Genomic DNA, 17,369 nt, shown 5'->3' with positions numbered 1-17,369 from the left:
TTGCATGGTGCATGGTGCTAGAGCATATGTGGTATAGGAGAGCTTTATACTCTATAAACACCTTTGTCATTATCCTTGAACATTGTGTAATGTATACCCCATTAAAAGGACTGGGTGTACACAGAATAAACCTGAAACCCCTAGGATATAACAATGTGGCCCAACCTGAGTAGTCAATTAAACAACTGTCTTAGCTTATTTTCAATCAGTCAGAATTATTAAATTAATTTTTTACATTTTAAGGGTTTTTCTTATGATGTTTTATTGATTATAGAAAACATACTTTGGTAAAAGTACAGTCACCAGTAAAACACCTTCAAGCCAGGTTAGAAGTCTTATCAAGTACTGTTATTAATAATCAGGCCGGCTCTGTATCAGTGCTCTGGTGGAACACAAACCAGAAGTTATCAGGGCCTGTGGGGAACGAGTTGGCTGTATACTGTGTGTTTTGAATAACAAGACAGCATTTGTAACAAAAACAAAATCTCTCACATTGTGGTTACAGCACACGAGCTTCGTCGGCATCGAAGCTTAATTCTCCTGGCAACAGCATGTCTGGATAATCAGGTTTATTTCAAGCATATTATAGAAGTCTTAGTCAGCTGCCAGAGCTGGGAGGCATCACGCCGAAGCACTGGCTTGAAAAGGGAGAAGTTAACAGCACTACCTCTGTGAAATTATAAAATAAGTCCGACAAGCTCGGTACGGAGCATCACGCTCAATAACATCTGCACCCTTGGAAAAGCTCTCTGAAGTGCATTCTGCAAATCCAGAAATAAACTCGAAGGGGAAAGGAGAAAGTCTTCTTCCCCTTCTTAGAAAAACGAATCAATAAGTGAGCTCATTAAAAGGAAAAGGAGTGACTACTTTCCCCTTCACAGGAGGCTGGAGAAAATGTGCGCCAAAATGATTTTGGCAGCGACCATAATCGTGGGCCTCAAACCTTACATCAACACTTAACAAGATGCATTTGTCTTTGGCCGCGAACAAAGGTTGTCTGAGCGGTGACCTGCCCCGATCAATGCCGTGTGGCTCACCCAATTAACAAGATTTCCTCCTCACTCTTCTGCTTAACGTCTCCACACAATCGGAGGCATATTGCTGTAGCTGTGCCATTTGAGGCGGTTTTGTGCGCTGCCCTGAACCCGTCCAGACGGAGACGTGACCTTCCCTGTCCCTGGTGGGGGCCCTTCCTTCCAACAATGCAGACACCCTGGAGAGATACTTGTGTTGTGGACTAACTCCATTAAGAGCACTCCACTGCATTTGCTTCAGCTTCCCTCAGAAAGGGCAGGGAAGGATCTGTGCTTTCCTCTGGATGCTCAATTTCACATAAGGCTCCTAGCCAGCTCTTCATCTTTAAATATTAAAGAAAAACTCATTGTCCTTTTTCTAGAAGATGGGAAAAGGAGTGTGAAATGCCAACAATAAGGATGCATTGAGTTTAAATCATGAAATAAGCCTTAACTTCTATGGGGAGAAAAATGTTCTACTCTAACAGCTCCCCAGTCGGTGCACAAGCTAAAACAATTATTTTGAGGGGACAGTGGAGATCCTGCCAGGAGCCATTGCAATTTTAATTTCATTAAGTGCTATAAGCTTCTTTAGATGAAAGGCAGGCCAACATGGCCTCCAGCCTCGGCTCTTCCTAATAAAGACGCCTGACTACAGCTCCGAGGCAATGGGCTCAGGATTGTTTCTCGTTTCTCAATCCTCTTTGAGCGGGGCCTGTTAGAAGGCTCTTCCCACAGCTGCATTCCAGCAGGCAGGCCAACGAGAATCGACCGGGCAGCGCACACCCGCGCCGGTCCTCGCCTGTCCACAGGCAGCAGAAAGCCTGCCAGCAGCTACAGTCCGTTAAGGGGATGACTGTCGTCGGGTGTACAATTAGCAGGGGGCTGCAGGGTACAGCATTATGGCACACTTCATGTGTTGTTCATATTAGTAACTATTATCATTATTATTTTATTTAGCTAGCACTTTTAGCCTAAGTGCCATATAAGAGAATTCAATTTTTCTTTACATATTCTTAGATTTTGACCATTTGTACAGCTGGTTTGGGGGAACCTGGCTCGTTTAAACACAGATCAGGGGTCTCAAACTCAGGTCCTGGGTGGCCTTGTGTCTTCTGGTTTGTGTTCCAACCTGAGTCATCAATTAACCTAATTATTTTCTTAATTGGACAGGTACAGGACTGTCGTTAAGGTTTTCTATTGATGACTACACAAAACATTCACTTCACCAAGCTATAGTTACCTATTACTGCAAGACCTGATTAGAAGTACTACAATTATGTAACTGAATAATTATACCCACTGTGTGAGTGGGGACGTGGGCGGAACAAAGACGGGAAGACACCAGGCCCTGCAGGAACCGATTTTCAGACTCCTGCTGTATGCTGTGCCTTTTGAATTGCAAGATGGCACCTTTCACATTTCTGACATGCACTGGGTACGGCACACAAGCTTCATCGGCTCCTGGAAGGGGATTGTAAAACGGAGCTCAAATGGTCATTTTCCTGGCAATGAAAAGGTCTGGATTATATACAGCTAAACTTTCTGCCACTTAGTGTTCGAAACCATGACCCTCTGGCTAACTCCGGAGACCTAACCACAGCTCCACTCTGCCACTGCTCCAGAAGGTGACAAGAGTCCCTCCCGCGGTTTCTGCCTCGGGCTCCTGAAGTTAAATACATAACGCCGTCGTTTTCAGAGTGTCAGCTAGAAAGACAGCCTAACACTTTGACAGATCTCTCCACTCAGCCACCATCTAACACCTTTTTTAACAAATGTGCAAAAAAATTGAGGTGCACGCTGTTCTGATAAAAGAAGCAATGTTCCAACCTATATACGAATGAACAAGTAACAGGTTTATTCCATGCTGAAAAGAGAAGAGAGAAAACACAACGTTTCGGCTATGAAGCTTTCTTCAGGTTCACAGGAGAAGCCTGAAGGAGGCTTCACAGCCGAAACGTTGTTTTCTTTCTTCTCTTTTCAGCATGGAATAAGCCTATTACTTGTTCCTTTGCAGACCACGCATGCTGACGCGGCTCCCCACCTGAACTCCATTACAAATGATACAAGCTGCCATCTTTACCTCCGGAGTGGGCTGCAGGGATTTTAGGGAGTTTAAGGCCTTTCAGCGGGAATGACTACATGAATCCACACATTCTCTCAGGACCTGTCTCTCCAGTGCACTCGCTCTGATCTTCCGTTTCTGGAAGAAAGGAATGGGAAGTTTTGCAAACCCAACCACGAACTATCTCAGTCAACAGGAGACTCGTGTGAAGCTGCTGTTTTCCTAGTCCTGTTCCCGATCCACACTGGCCTGTGAGCACTCCACAGAGCGAGCGGCTACCTCATAACCCCCCCCGGGAATGACTTCCGTTAAAGTAAAGAAAACTGAAACGAATGGGGGAGGGAAAAAAAAAAAGACACCTGCAACGCGCAAAATGAAAAACACGCTCTCCTCTCGTTTTCATTTTTTCGTTAGCTGGAAAGGCGGCACCGGTGCACTGGGGAGAATGAGGAAGAGACATAATCCAGTCTTTCAAAGCAAAAGATGTGGAACGGACCACAGGTTTCAGGTTCTATTTGGTCATTATGTGGATTTCATTCCCTGAAGCGCACTGCTCTAAATAACATGCAAGAAGAAGTAATTGTTTAAAAAAAAACAAACAGTTTCTTTACCATAAAAAACAACGGTGACAGAAAACATGAATTAAAGTCTCTTTTTACTACCACAGGTTACCAAATGGGAAGAACTGTGGAGACTTTTTTTATTTGGGGAAAAATATCTTAAATGCAATCTAACAAGATGTAATGGCAAGTCGCTGTTGGATACTAATGACCCACAAATCATTAAGGGAAGTTCTGCAAACCACAGGCCCAGGGCTGCCTAGTCAGACCCTGCCTCGTCCCCAAAGACAAATCCCTCTACAGTAAGTCTGCATTTTACACCGTAGTGAAAACAGGATATTACACGGTTGGAGCTCCTTCCATCTGGGTCTTGATTTAAATAAATCTAGATTCAAGAACAGTAAATGGCTATTAACCTGCTTCATTTGGACAACTGATTGTATATTTTATGTATATATTTATATTTTTCTTTTGCATCATACGTGCAAGTCTCTTAACTTGTTAATGGGTTTGTGCTGAGTTCAATGTATTGTGTTTCATGTTCTGTCATTTACCTGCCTGCAAAGCAAATTTCCCACCTGGGACAACAAAATGAAGAAGTAAGAATTGAGGAAGTAAGAAGAGACACCGGGGAAGCACTGTGTCACTGTGCTTATTATTTAAATAATTTCGCTGAATTGACAACATCCATGCTCATTTTGCAGACAGTTCCGATTCTGTTGTGAACACGAACATTCTTCACCAACACAGTAACAAGAACTGGAGCACTCGAACCGCTGTTGGAGAGGCTGCGACTGCCTGAGAGATCCCCCTCATGTTTCCAGCCCCTTTCCACCCAGTCAGCGTGGAAGAAAGGCTTATATCCAGCCCGCTGCCGAGATGTCCCCTCCGAGCAATCCCAGCAGGAGCTAAAAAACCGCTTGAGGAGTGATAATGTCACACTGCGCAAGGACACCCCGATCCATTTTGCCGAACCCCAAGGGCAACTCAAAAAAAGGAGGCGAACGTATACGTAGAAAGGCTGGTCGCGTGGTTAATGCGCAACAATGTTCCAGCCCAGCCTTCAGCACCGGATATGAAGGAAATATCAGCAGACGCGGGCCAGGTTTTCACTGAGCACGACGGCAGCGAAATGCTCCAGGAGTCTTCCTACGAAAGCCGTGCCAGATCTTGCACAGCGAGGTCAGGGCTTGCAAAAACACCGCCCGCTCTCCCGGTCCGTCTAGCAACACACGGAGAGCACCAACTTCACCGGCTGCATTCTCGGTACATGCCGACACCCGTCCTCCATCAGAAAACCGCTTATTCCCGCCAGGGGCGGGTGGGAGCCTGACTCCCGTCCCAGGAACATAGGGATCGTGGTGCAACTACATTCTAGAGGGGACAGCGGCCCAGCACAGGTCACGCACCCAAGTCAGAGACCTGCGGTCAGCAGGTCTTCAGGAGGGGAGATGAAGCCTGAGAAACCTGCACACTTCACCCAGAGGGCACCCTCATCCAGAATCACATGGAGGACAGAGCAGCTGTGAAACAGCAGCACTAATCCCCTCGCCTCCACCCCGTTCTTGCGCATTGCCTGTAAATTATTGCACGCTTGCAAAAGATTCGCTTTGAAATTCAGTAATATGCATCATCTAAGCTGATGAAAGGAATAGCTGTACAGTAGTGGCATCTAATTCTACATGCTATAACACTCCGCTGGTGCTTCAGACTTTCAGATTGAAAGCAGTTTCCAAATGAATCAGGTCAGTAGCTGCGTCAGCATGTGGAGGCTGCAAAGGAACAAGGAAAGGTTTATTCCCTGCTGAAAAGAGAAGAAAAGAAACGCAACGTTTCACCAACGCTTCACCTGAAAAAGGCTCCACAGCCAAAACGCTGTGCTTCTTAACTTCTCTTTTCAGCATGGAATAAACCTTCCTCTGCGGTTCTAAATGATGTTTTATTAGACGTACAGAGTCACTCCCTGCACGGTGTGATCACTAGCTCCGCAGCATGAATCCCAGCACATACAGCTTGCCGAACAGCAGGCTTTGCTGAAGCACACCTGAGCTGAAAACGAGCTTTGGGCCACATTTTAGATACGGTACCACGATTACGATTCAGCCTGAAGAATACCGATTTGGACCGCTCAAGTCTTCATCCTTGGTGGCCCGGCCGTGACTTGCTGAATTAAAGGGGGCTTCTACAAAAGCACTCCAGCGCCAAGCTGGAGGTCACACACTCTGGTCATCCCAGTACTGCTGTGCACACAGCTCACAGCCGCAGAGAAAACAGCGTAGCATTGCTTTATGAGCACCGATTTAAAACACGTCCTGAATGTCCCGGCCTCAAGCTTTCTTGAGCTTCGGCTCAAAGCTGATGGTCATTAGTTTTTTCCTAGTTTCTGCACAATGGGTTTGGACAGACCTGCACTTTTGAAGCACATTGTATTGGTTTCTTTCCTACTTTCCTAGATCATCTTGACTTCTTCTCTGGTGCTAGTCTGCTGCGGGAGAGCTCTTCCAGCGTGCCCTGCTCGTCAGACAGACCACACTAAAGCAGGGTCCAGTTCCAGTCCCCGGCCGGCCAGCTACCGTTAAACCTGTCTGCTCAGTAGATCAAAAGAAGTATTTTGAGAGGGGGGAGGGAGCATGAGAGGAGGGGAAGTCACAAGAAAACAGAATGTCAAAGGCCACATTTAAAGAGAATTATTCCCGACATGGTCACGCAAATAAAAATCCAGACTCAATGTAATTTCACAGCTCACTGGATATTATTTGTCTTAACTGTAGGATTGAGGTGGCCTATTGTGCAATTCTGAGATGCCTTGGTCAGAGAGTGTTTAAAGATAAGAACAAATGTAATTTAATTTGACTCTTATCTAAAGTAACCTGCATTTGTAACCATTCCTACAGCTGGGCAAACGTTTCCTGATGCACCCTGAGCACAGTATCTTTCTCAAGGGCACAACAGCTGTGCCCCACCTGGGAACTGAACCTGCAGCCCTCCAGTTATGAGTCCATACTACAGTATGCATATACCACGAAAAGAACTGCTGTTCTTACAATCCGTAGGAATTATGTAAAACTAAATTCTAATCGATGGGTGTTCTTTAAAGCAAGTCAGAGCAACTAGCTCTTCTACAAACAAGATCGAGCCTAAAACATTTCACCTTGAGCCACTGAACTCAGTGTTCATTAAAAACAAATACTGCAAAGTGCTGAGGTTCCTGAAGGTGGTACAAATACATATGGATGTTTTTTGAGTTTTATGTTTTCTTTACTTCAGGACTCAATTCCAGGTCACTCTGACTTCTAATGTGGAAATAAGGAAAAAAAAAAAGTTACTCCTTAATAATTGATCAACATTTCTGTAGTCACAGTTACTGATTTTGAAGCGCTGTTCAAGATTACAGCATGAAGCTCAGAAGAAAGAAAAAATTATTTCATCATTGCTGTGAAAAAATACTTTCATATGTACTCTCAAAACCAACAACTACAAAAAATAAATGATCATGGATAGACAATTCAAGTCATTTCTGAATGACAGGATCATTCTAGGCTCTTAATTCATTTTCAAGTATCGTGGCTCACAGAATGATTTAAGTTTCCAGTACAAGTTACCAAAACTGGCTCAGTTCACTGCACCAATGCCACATGATTAATGAGATTTTTTTTTTTACCAGCACACTAAAAAATGATATATTCAAGAAATTCATCAGGTAAGAGACCTACTGTACCGTCAGAGATCTTTGGGTTTTCATGGTACAGTATCTTAACAAGACTCCCAGACACACAATTTCGGAGAGCCTCTCAAAAGCCAGCACTTTAAGATGCGGCAGCTTCTTAAAGCTTACGAAGTTTGAATTTGTGATGTTCTACGCTTTCATGTTCCACAGCCTTTTCGACTTGCTTTTCTTTAACAAGCTAGGCACGCAGGGAGAGGAAATCATTTCGGAATGCTCAAAGATCCACTTTTCCGGAATTAGAACAACCAGGATCCCTCCTGGGCAGCATGGAGCAACGACTGGCTGTTGTTTTGCTGCCTCACAGCTCGTGTCCTGCATTTAAATCTGGGCTGGGTACCTTCTGTGTGGAGTCTGCACGTTTTCCTAGGTGCTCCCATTTCCCCCTGCCTTGCAAACACGTTGTCTAGGTTAACCAGCGTTTTCTAGACGGTGCTGTGAATACCCTGCGCACATCCCCAGGGATTCGCGGGTATGTCAGCCAATGAGCCGCACTGTTGTATACGGTTAACTCATGCCCAAGAGTTTAGCAGTACTAAAAAGACTAAAAAAACCTGCAGAAGAGCAAATGGCAGCAAAATGACACAAGGAGAGGGACTGCTGCTCAATGTATGGACCAAGTTAACGGAGAAAGATGAACAGCACAGCAGGAATGCCCTTCCAGTTCCCAGTCACATGATATTTACAATCTCACATCCACTGCAACACCGAGGCAGCAGCCTGTTCAACAAAAGAATTAGAGGAAACAGCAGTGTCCTCTTGAAAACACTTTGTTCTGCAGGTCCTCTGGTCTTTCTGACAACACGTCACACTGTAGACATACAGAACTTCATGCATTATGTCTGCATTGACAAAATGGCCCAGCTCATTCTTCTTCTATTCAAGATCTACACGACATATCCCGTAAGTTAGAGAAAAGCCGACACAACCCGTTATTTTTACAAACGTTCCAGGACGGAGACACACACACACACACACACACACACACACACACACACACACGTACTTGTGTCCATTAAGAAGGTGGTCTGCAAACTGCTAGATTTGAAGTTCAAGACAGCTCTTACACATCTTTTATCACAAGATAGTACTAATTCAACCTGAAGTCCCAGTTAAGACTGTCGGACAGAACTAATGGAGTATAAAAGAGACTCAGACAGAACTAATGGAGTATAAAAGAGACTATGTGATGAGTCAAATAATACACATTTGCTCTCCCGGTATAGTACAGGCACAGGAACGTCTGCAGAGCATCGCAGAATCCCATCACGAATGAAAGAAAAGAAAAAAAGTCCCACGTTTCTGCTGCCATTGCAGAATTAAAAAAAACTCTAATCTGTCTAGATTTCAAGTCTGTTATCCAAGGAGAAATTATTCCGTCATATAACGCAAGGCTGACTGCAGCTAGCTTGCCTTGAAATACACCACCAGCCACCGAAATTACACGTTTCCACTTCAGAGGCAGCCTTGAGGTGAGGTAAGTATACTCCAAGTCATTGCGTCTTAAGTGATTATTGGAGATTAGAATTTAGGCTGAAGCTAAGAGCATCAATTAATTTACGTTGTGAAGTGGCATGTCGATAACAAAGAGGTTTCTTTAAAAAAAAAAAAAATCAGAAAAGCTTCTGTCCAGCCTGCTTGCATCATGAAAGCACAAGGCCTGACAGATCAGCAGACCCCGGTGAAGAAAAAAAGAGAAAACGACCATCTGTCAGTGCAGATTTCACCCTAATTCACTACCCCCAGAATTAATCGCTTATTTTAACAAGCGCATGATCAACGGCCCTCACAGTCTGTGGAGATGGGGGTTTCATTAATTGTTTTTGCCCCAAGAATCAAGTTAAAAAGCCAGAGTCTCTCCCACACCTTATCTGGCAAACAAACGTACGTTTGAATGGTGCTTTTCTCTCCCAGGGATATGACCAAGCCAAGTTACAGTGCCTCCAGGCAGGAATTTTGTTAGGGATGGGAAATTAAATTATCGATTACGGTCTGTTAATTAACAGCTATTGTAACAACGTCATGAAAAGAGTGTTTTCCCTTTTTGGTTTAATTCATACTTTCACGGAATAACCACCGCCTCTCAATTTCAAGAATTTTAAAATTGAGTTTCACAGGTTAATTCTTATTATACAAACAATGGTTTTCAACCTGACAGGGACCGAGCCTTCAGCTTTTATAACAAGCACACTAAGGTACCGTAATTAGCCTACCTTCTCGTCGAAACCCAGACTTGCGTTTCTAGTTCACAGCTCATGATCAAACAGTTTAAAGCCTCAGCTTAATAAAGCTTAAAGTCTAGAAGCTAACATGGGCGGAGATCATAGGATATATACTGTACGTTCAGCAAGTCAGAAAAAAAATCTTTACAGTGCCTAACACCTTTCAGATCTGTAGGCTGGTGCTACTGATTTTTAATTCTGAGAACGGAGATCAGAAGGAAAGAAATGGCTTGCAATAACTATGCTGACCTCCGAACTTTCCAGCAGCACCTGGAATAATACCAAACTAGAAGCAATGATGTATTGCATTTTTCTGACAGAATGACAAACTTGTGAGTCACCGACGACTAAAAATCGCCAGTGTATTCTGAAATATTAATTGCATGTGGAAAGACAGGCTCTCTCAGATTGAGAACGCACCTTCTAAAAGAGAGGTTTAAAGAAAATGTGAAAGCGTGCCTTAAGAGAGGCATATCCCCTTGGAGTTTTAAAACAAACCGTTTTACTTGCAGTTCAAGGAGGGAGCTGCATCAGCATGCGCAGGCTGCAAAGGAACAGGGTAAAGGTTTATTCCAAGCTGAAAAGAGAAGAAAAGTAACAACGTTTCGGCTGTGGAGCCTTCTTCAGGTGTGTGAAGGAGCCGAAGAAGGCTCCACAGCTGAAACGCTGTTTTTCTTTTCTTCTCTTTTCAGCCTGGGATGATCCTTTACTTCTTTTACTCGTGTTCATCCTCAGTTTTGGAGATGGTTCTTTCAGCATCATTTTTTGTTTACACAAAACGTGGCAGTCTACACTACATTTCGCACGAGCGGACGGACAAAAAAACTCAAACGTCACAGATGATGCTAGGACACACAAAAAAAAACCGACGGGTAAGAGTTTAAATGTTTCCCCGCCTTCAAATGTTCCTTTCTTAACAGACTAGTTCACCCACCAAACAGAATCTCATTAAGAGCGCCGTCTGGTTCGACCACAGTTCTACATACCCAATCTTAAAGAACAAAAAAAGGACGGATTTAAAAGAATCAAAATGGCAGTTGAGGCAAATCATATGGAAGTTATAGTAGGAGCTGCGCACTGCCAACACTTGCTGCAGACCAGGGGGAAAGAGGAGCTGACATCAGATAAGAGAGGCCTTGACGTCCCTCTTGGACACTTTTTGCAGCTTCATTTTCCTCAACACAGACCACAGACGTCGCCCACAACACCAACAAGCCAACGTTAGCAGAGCGGGGGCTTCATGCTTCCCTGTCAATAAAAAGGGCATCAAAGCTCGAAGCCTAACGGACCCTTAGGGAAGTCGCTCTCTGAACAGGGACATCCAGCAAGTCAGCCGCGCTGTGACACAGGACATGGTCCGGAAACCTTCTCTCTGTGAACACACCAGAAGTCACGAGGTACTGTCAGCTTCCGTCTTACTGTTCTGTTCGATAATCCATCCATCCGTTTCCTAACTGCTTCATCCAGTTCAGGGCTGGGGGAGAGCCGGAGCCTGTCCTGGCAAGCAAGGGACACTGGGCGGGGTACACCCTGGATGGGACGCCAGTCCATCTTAGGGCACGCACCGTACTCACACCAGGGCCAGATTTTCCTACATGCCAATCAACCTTCCAGAACGTATCCCAAAGTATGAGAGAAAACCGGGGCATCCAGAGAAAACACACACACGGAGGAGAACATACAAACTCCACACAGACAGCAGCCCAGGGTCGGACTTGTCGCCAGGGCCCCAGAGCTGCGTGGCACCACCGCGCCACCCTACTCTGCTGGATTCATTTAACACGAACACAAACTGCTGAGCAAAAAGAACTTTAAAGAATGAGTAGAATTCGCAGAATACTTCAATCTCCACGTAAAGATGGAAACGTGAAGAAATAATCAAAGACTGAACTTGTTCTAAAGATGCTAAAACATTCTGGATAACATTGTGGGGGGGGAAAAAGTCTGCATTGATTCTCACCCTGACCACAGCATTTTAAATGTCAACATCGCACAGGTTTTAAGCTTTAAGCTTTGCTCTTCTGACAACTGGCAGAACTCCCAATGTCTTTTTAGCTCTGTAAACAAGCACAGACCTGGGACGATCCCAATATACGTTTAGGGCAGTGCTTCTGTTGTCAGAACCACAGCACCTCACTGGGAAGGAAGATGCAGTACTTTTCCCTAAGACAATCACTCTTGTGTTCGGTGTTCCACTCAGGACAGGTTACAGTTAGGAAAACCAGTCCGGCCGCATATTTCTCTACTCAGTACAGCTCACATAACAACCTATTTCGATTGCCTAGGGAAAAACGAGACAAAGTAATTCCACAAACCTGAAACACCTTTTGATTTTTATCTAAACTCTCTGAGCCTGTCAACATCGACGACAAGATATGAATATTCTTCCGGGTAGCTTTAATTTTCTGCTCGCGGCAGAGATCACCAACCGAGATCAAATCAGTGCAAACCCCCCCCCCCCCCTCCGGTGCGAGTCTCCACCCCTAGAGTCTTGAATCAATATTAGGCTACCGCCTCAACTCTGTGAAAGGTTAAGGATTTCAGACCTAGTTTTATTGACACAAGCTTTGCAATAACTTCCCCGATGGTGTGACTCGTCAGCCAGAGCTGCCAAAATCAGATTTTGATTTCCTTTTCGGTCCACGGCGGTGACATGTTTCAGGAGCCAACGTGTTGGTTCGCTTCTTAATCATTTAAGCAAAACCGGAAACCCAGCACCTCCACAGGGACATATAACATATCGTGTGAAAACGTCATATTGCAGTCTGCACTCCATTCTCGAGCGGAAATTATCCAACCTCAGGAACTATAACGTAGACCTTTACACTGCGTATGAAAAACTCTGGTTTTCTTAAACTGAACCCGAGATAAACCTGATCTGGTTGACCAGATCAGACCAGAACTGGTTGACCCATTTTTGGCTCTTAAAAAACAGCCTAAAGAATAGATTGAAAATATTTCCAATTTTAAAATAAAGAGCCTAACACCACACAACATTATCGTACCCTGTTCTTCTGCTCCTTAACTTAGCTCAATTAGCCTCGTCTGATCGGGATCTTTTTTTTCCAGTTCAGAAGAACGTAGACGGGGTTATTAATTGGTATTAATGCTGAAGCAGTGTCTGGGTTTCACACCTGCCCTCATCCAGGTGTGTTTTGTTATGGGACCACTGCAGAGTACTGGCTTCCTGTTGATGGGAATGGGAGGCCGGACAAAGTCATTCCCACCTGTGAACAGGCATCCTTAGTCACTCGCCTACCGGGAGCTGCGCAGACAGGAAAGAGCATCGGCCAGCACTCAGGGAAGCTGGGGGCTGAAAGGACGGAGCTCGTTTTGCTCCACGTCTTCACAAAAACGCACGGCAAAGGGGTTCTGAACACAAAGACGGGGAACAGACAAGGGGTTGAAAGCGCCGAATCAAGAAAGAAATTCAATTAAAGGGATCAATTATCCAAAGATTAAGAGCTCAGTTGCAATAAAACCAGTTCTTGTGTTTGCAAACCCTGCTCCAAAAGTCTAAGAAACTTTGCACACTTGTGACTGCACAAGCTGTATTCTGTTTGACACAGCATCCAAATTGTGGAAAACATCCTGTTTCTGACCACACTGATTTAAATGCAATACTACAGCAGTTCCATTTTTTCATTTAAAAAAAACTGAAGTGTCTCTGCAATTCACCCTGCAGCATGTAATTTATTCATAACGTGTTTCAAGCTTTCTCATGTTATGTCAACACATGATACCATGGCCAGTGCAGAAGAAGTGTGTCTTACAGCCTCACAGCAGTGTGTGTGGGGTTCAGAAGTCCAAGCTGGAGAGTTTAGTTGAGTTCCCTGGGATTCCACTGATGGGAACTGGGGATACAGGAATTCGATCCAGATTGCAGGATCAGAAACTCCCATTTACGCACAGCAAACCTCAGAGGAGTTCAGGAAATTCTTTCTACTTTATGTGCACCAGAATCAACCTGTTCCAACATGCTTAAGGTTTTAATACAACTTTCCAACACTGTAACTACAAATATCAACTATCTGCCATTACTATTAAAAAAAAAACAAGTCTCAGATTTTAGAATACAGGAGGTCACACACACAAGATGTCATGTGGCCTGTAGGGGTTTTAGTAGCTATTTTACCCAAGGATCTCCATCCATTCCTTGAAAGACGCCAGGGTCTCCACTATGACAACATGGATGGGTAATTTGTCCCACACTCCCACCACTCTTTAGGTAAAGAAGGGCCACCGGTTCTTGGGTTTAAAAGCACTTCCACACACTGTAGTTTCCACTCGTGAACCTCAAAAGGCCTTGTGCTTTTTGCTTTATTAAAAGGAACATTTTGTTTGGATGGTCATCTACATTTTTCTGGAAATAAGTGTAAGGAAAGGCACTGAGGGGGGGGGGGGGGGGGTGGACAGTGGTTAACACAGGGTTGGGATCCTGGTTTCAGGTCCTGGGGCGGAGTTGGCATGTTCTCCCCATGTTCGTGTGGGTCTCCTCCAGGTGCTCTGGTTTCCTCCCACAGCCCAAAGACAAACTGGATGGGCTTCTGGGAATATTAGGCCTGGTGTGTGTGTGTGTGCCTGTGGGTGTCCTGCAATGGACTGGTTTTCCTGCCCAGGGTGTACTGCGCTGGAACAGGCGCCAGCTCGACCAGGACCCGGCCTGATGAGGTCAGGAAAAGGCGATGGGACTTTCCGCAGTTATGGCCGACAGACAACTGAAGCCATCATCTCTGAAAGTTCTCCTGTCAGTAGCCTAATACTTAACGTCATCCGTATCATCTCCTGCTTGGGAATACTGACAAAGTGAGACGAACGGTAAGGAAATGCTGTCCCTGCTGCTCGAGAAACGTGTGGAGCTTCTGACCCCACCGCCACCGATGTCTTCAGACGAGGTTTTTTTGCGGTCTATCTGTCGCCAAGACAAGCGCTCACCAACACCAGATATGTTGTGCTGTGCAACACAAGGAAATCAACAAAGCCGCTCCAACTCGTCCTTCGGTTTGCCTCTCCTCCAGGACAGTTAGCGAGTTCCCCGGAGACATGTCAGAGTGTACACAACATCTTTCAGCAGCGAGAACTCATTCGCTGTTCCTCCTTACCAGCAAGGGAAGAACACTGAGCTACTGAGACACTGACCAGATCGCACAGGGGGTTCAACTAATCGCCTAGACTCTTTCGAGTCCGAAGGAATATTTCTTATTTTCCCTCAAGAAATTCCGAAGGTGGTGGTTGGGGGGGGGGGGGGGGGGCGAGGGGGGTGATATTGGGTACTAAAAACCGATGACACTAAACACGATCGCGTCGGAAATACGGCCAAGTGGTGGAGACAATGTTTCTTGTGCCGGTCTCGACGTCCAGTAAGTTTCTGTGCGCACGCCAAATGTCCTGAAGGGAACAGTTAAGGCGAGATCTTTAAGGGGGTAAAAAAAAAAAGGCAGAACTAATTACTGTGCGGCATGAATCGGTCTTTCGAAGTAGCAGACCCATTTCTGGGGGCGCAGCGCGATCAACTAGAGCGGCTGTGACGCCGCAGCCGGAGAAGGGCAGCCCCTCTCGCGCGCGCGGCGCGGGGCGCGCGGGGGGCGCGGGGCGAGGTCCGGCCGGGCGCGAGGGACGGCACCGGGCTCGGCTCGGAGAAGCGGAAGTGTATTCCTCCTCTCGCTCGAGGGGAGAGAGCCCACACTTGCGGGGAAAAGGCGCTCGGAGGCAAAAAAAAACAACAACAACGAGCGACCAGCCGGAGCGGAGATACTGTTCGCCGCACGCACGGCTTTAACGCGTAAAAGGGGATTAAACAACGTAAAGGTCCAAACTGACGTAACATATTTGCATGAGAAGGGAAATACGCCGCTTTCTAAACCTTTTATCTCACACAATCAGCGGTTCCCGTCTACCTGTCGTTTATATAATGTGCATATACAGTACATACCCACGGCATAAGACTCGTCTGTACACAACAGAGACGACAAGACGACACAGGGCAACATTTCGTCAACTTCTATCTTACATAATAGAACTATTAAACCTTCAGATTTAAGACAGGACACGAAATGAGCTGAAATGAATTGGCTGATCCACAGACATCCACACAAAGCTTAAGTCAGGGACAAGACTCTCCGAGTTCATCCCCCCGGTTCATCTGTTTGTCAACGATATTTTCACCGATACCGAATAATTCGCGGTTTCAAGTTCGTGAGCTACACGGATCTCCTGTGTCAGCTTGTCCGGGGGGAAACCAATTAAAACAGACACAAAATGCACAAACACGGGACATGCGTCAAGCAGAACAATGTCAGGTCAGTTCTGCAGTTCGCGGAGTGAGGAGAGGCGAGCGGTTCAGGCAGTTAGCAAAGGTCGGCGCACTTGTCTGGCAAATTGCATTCATTAAATACAGCGAGCTGAGCCGCCGTATAAACGACACTCAAGAGAGACGGGGACTCTCACCTCTTCCAGTGCCGTCACCGTATTCCTGCAATGAGACATCCTAGTGGTGAAATTGGAAGCTGTAGGCGCTTTGTAATCTTCATTCGTCTCCGCCACAAATTCCGACACTGTAATCTGGTCCGGCATTTTATCTGTATTCCTCCTCCCTTTTTTTATCGACTATTAACTGCTCCGAAATAAAATACCAACATTAAAAGGCAAATAAAACTATAAGTGTTTCCCCCCCCCTACCACTTTCGCAGGAAAAACCATCAATGGAGAGTCTGGTCGAGCGCTTCCGAGAGATTCATTGCTGGGTGCAGAAGTTATCCACCCCCTGCACTCCACGGCGTTCAAGAGCAAGTCGCACAACTCCTGCGGCGACGCACTAGTTGGCGAGTTTCTGGAGTCTCTCCAGGCGAGGTCCCCTGTCCAGATTCAGCAGCGAAATGAACAATAACGCACTGTTCCCCCTCGGCCGTGTGTGTATAGTGGGGGGGGGGGGTGGTTCGTCCGCACGCCACTGGGAGAGTTGACGTGTCCCTCTCCCTTATCTTCACGCCAGCGAAGCTGTCCCCGCTCTCCGCCACCTACTGAAAAACAAAAACTTCGCAGCCCGAGAACCGAGGGATTTCAATGAAGGCGCAGAAATTGACAAAGTGAAGGTGGAGGGAGGTGGTGGGAGGGGGGGGGAGTCAATGAGGATTAGCCAGCCAATAGGGAGCGACGGCTCTGGCCGCACCTGTCCAATCACAGCCCACGGGAGGCGGAGCCGCCGTCGGAATTCCGTGCCTGCCGGAGAGTCTCGTTCAAGGCGGAGTGTCCGGGGTTATCAGAGGTCATTCGGACCAGGTGCGCTCGGCTGCGGGTTGAGAACCGCTCGTTGCGGTCTTAAATACTGTATCAGTGCGGTCGCCGTAAAGCTTAGTTTTCATCCAGCCGCGCTCGTAAACCCCGGTTGCGTTTGTTTTAAAAAATATTGAAATACATCAGAGAGATTAATGTTAATGTATATTGTTGGCCCTCATGCATAAATTCACGTTAGAGTTTCACTGCTGATTGCGAAGTCGGCATTTTCTCACGACTGTTTCTCCTGAGAGCTGTGACTTATAGCGGAATAAATTGTAGGTCTTGATTCCCAGAGTCAGGTTTCACCTTTTGTAGAATTTCCAGTTCACTCATCCTAATTCCGGCTGCTTATCCACTTGCGGGTTGTGTCGGTGCGCACAGGGCAGTGTTTCTCAGCGGTGAAAAGGATCCCGACTTTTGTTACATCCGCGCTCCTATTTAGTTACAGTTATTGAGCCTTTCATTTAATTAATATCTTGATTGATTCAAGTTTTCCTCCAGCAGATCTCA

The 17,369-nt window shown here is 45.9% G+C and overlaps 1 protein-coding gene across 2 annotated transcripts in view; it reads right to left on the bottom strand.

Moving 5' to 3' along the window:
- The window catches only part of asap2a (ArfGAP with SH3 domain, ankyrin repeat and PH domain 2a), a 103,218-nt gene extending 86,555 nt beyond the window's left edge, over positions 1 to 16,663 (bottom strand). For both annotated transcript variants that reach the window (XM_088907235.1, XM_088907243.1), the window contains exon 1: positions 16,032 to 16,663. In XM_088907235.1, the coding sequence (XP_088763361.1) occupies positions 16,032 to 16,157 (126 nt within the window). In that variant the 5' untranslated portion in view covers positions 16,158 to 16,663. The remainder of the gene's footprint in view (positions 1 to 16,031) is intronic.
- Between the last annotated feature and the right edge of the window lie 706 nt (positions 16,664 to 17,369).

This window comes from Atractosteus spatula, chromosome 2, assembly GCF_055471065.1.
Source record: "Atractosteus spatula isolate fAtrSpa1 chromosome 2, fAtrSpa1.hap1, whole genome shotgun sequence".
NCBI lineage: Eukaryota > Metazoa > Chordata > Actinopteri > Semionotiformes > Lepisosteidae > Atractosteus > Atractosteus spatula.
This window is presented reverse-complemented; position numbering and strand designations above follow the sequence as displayed.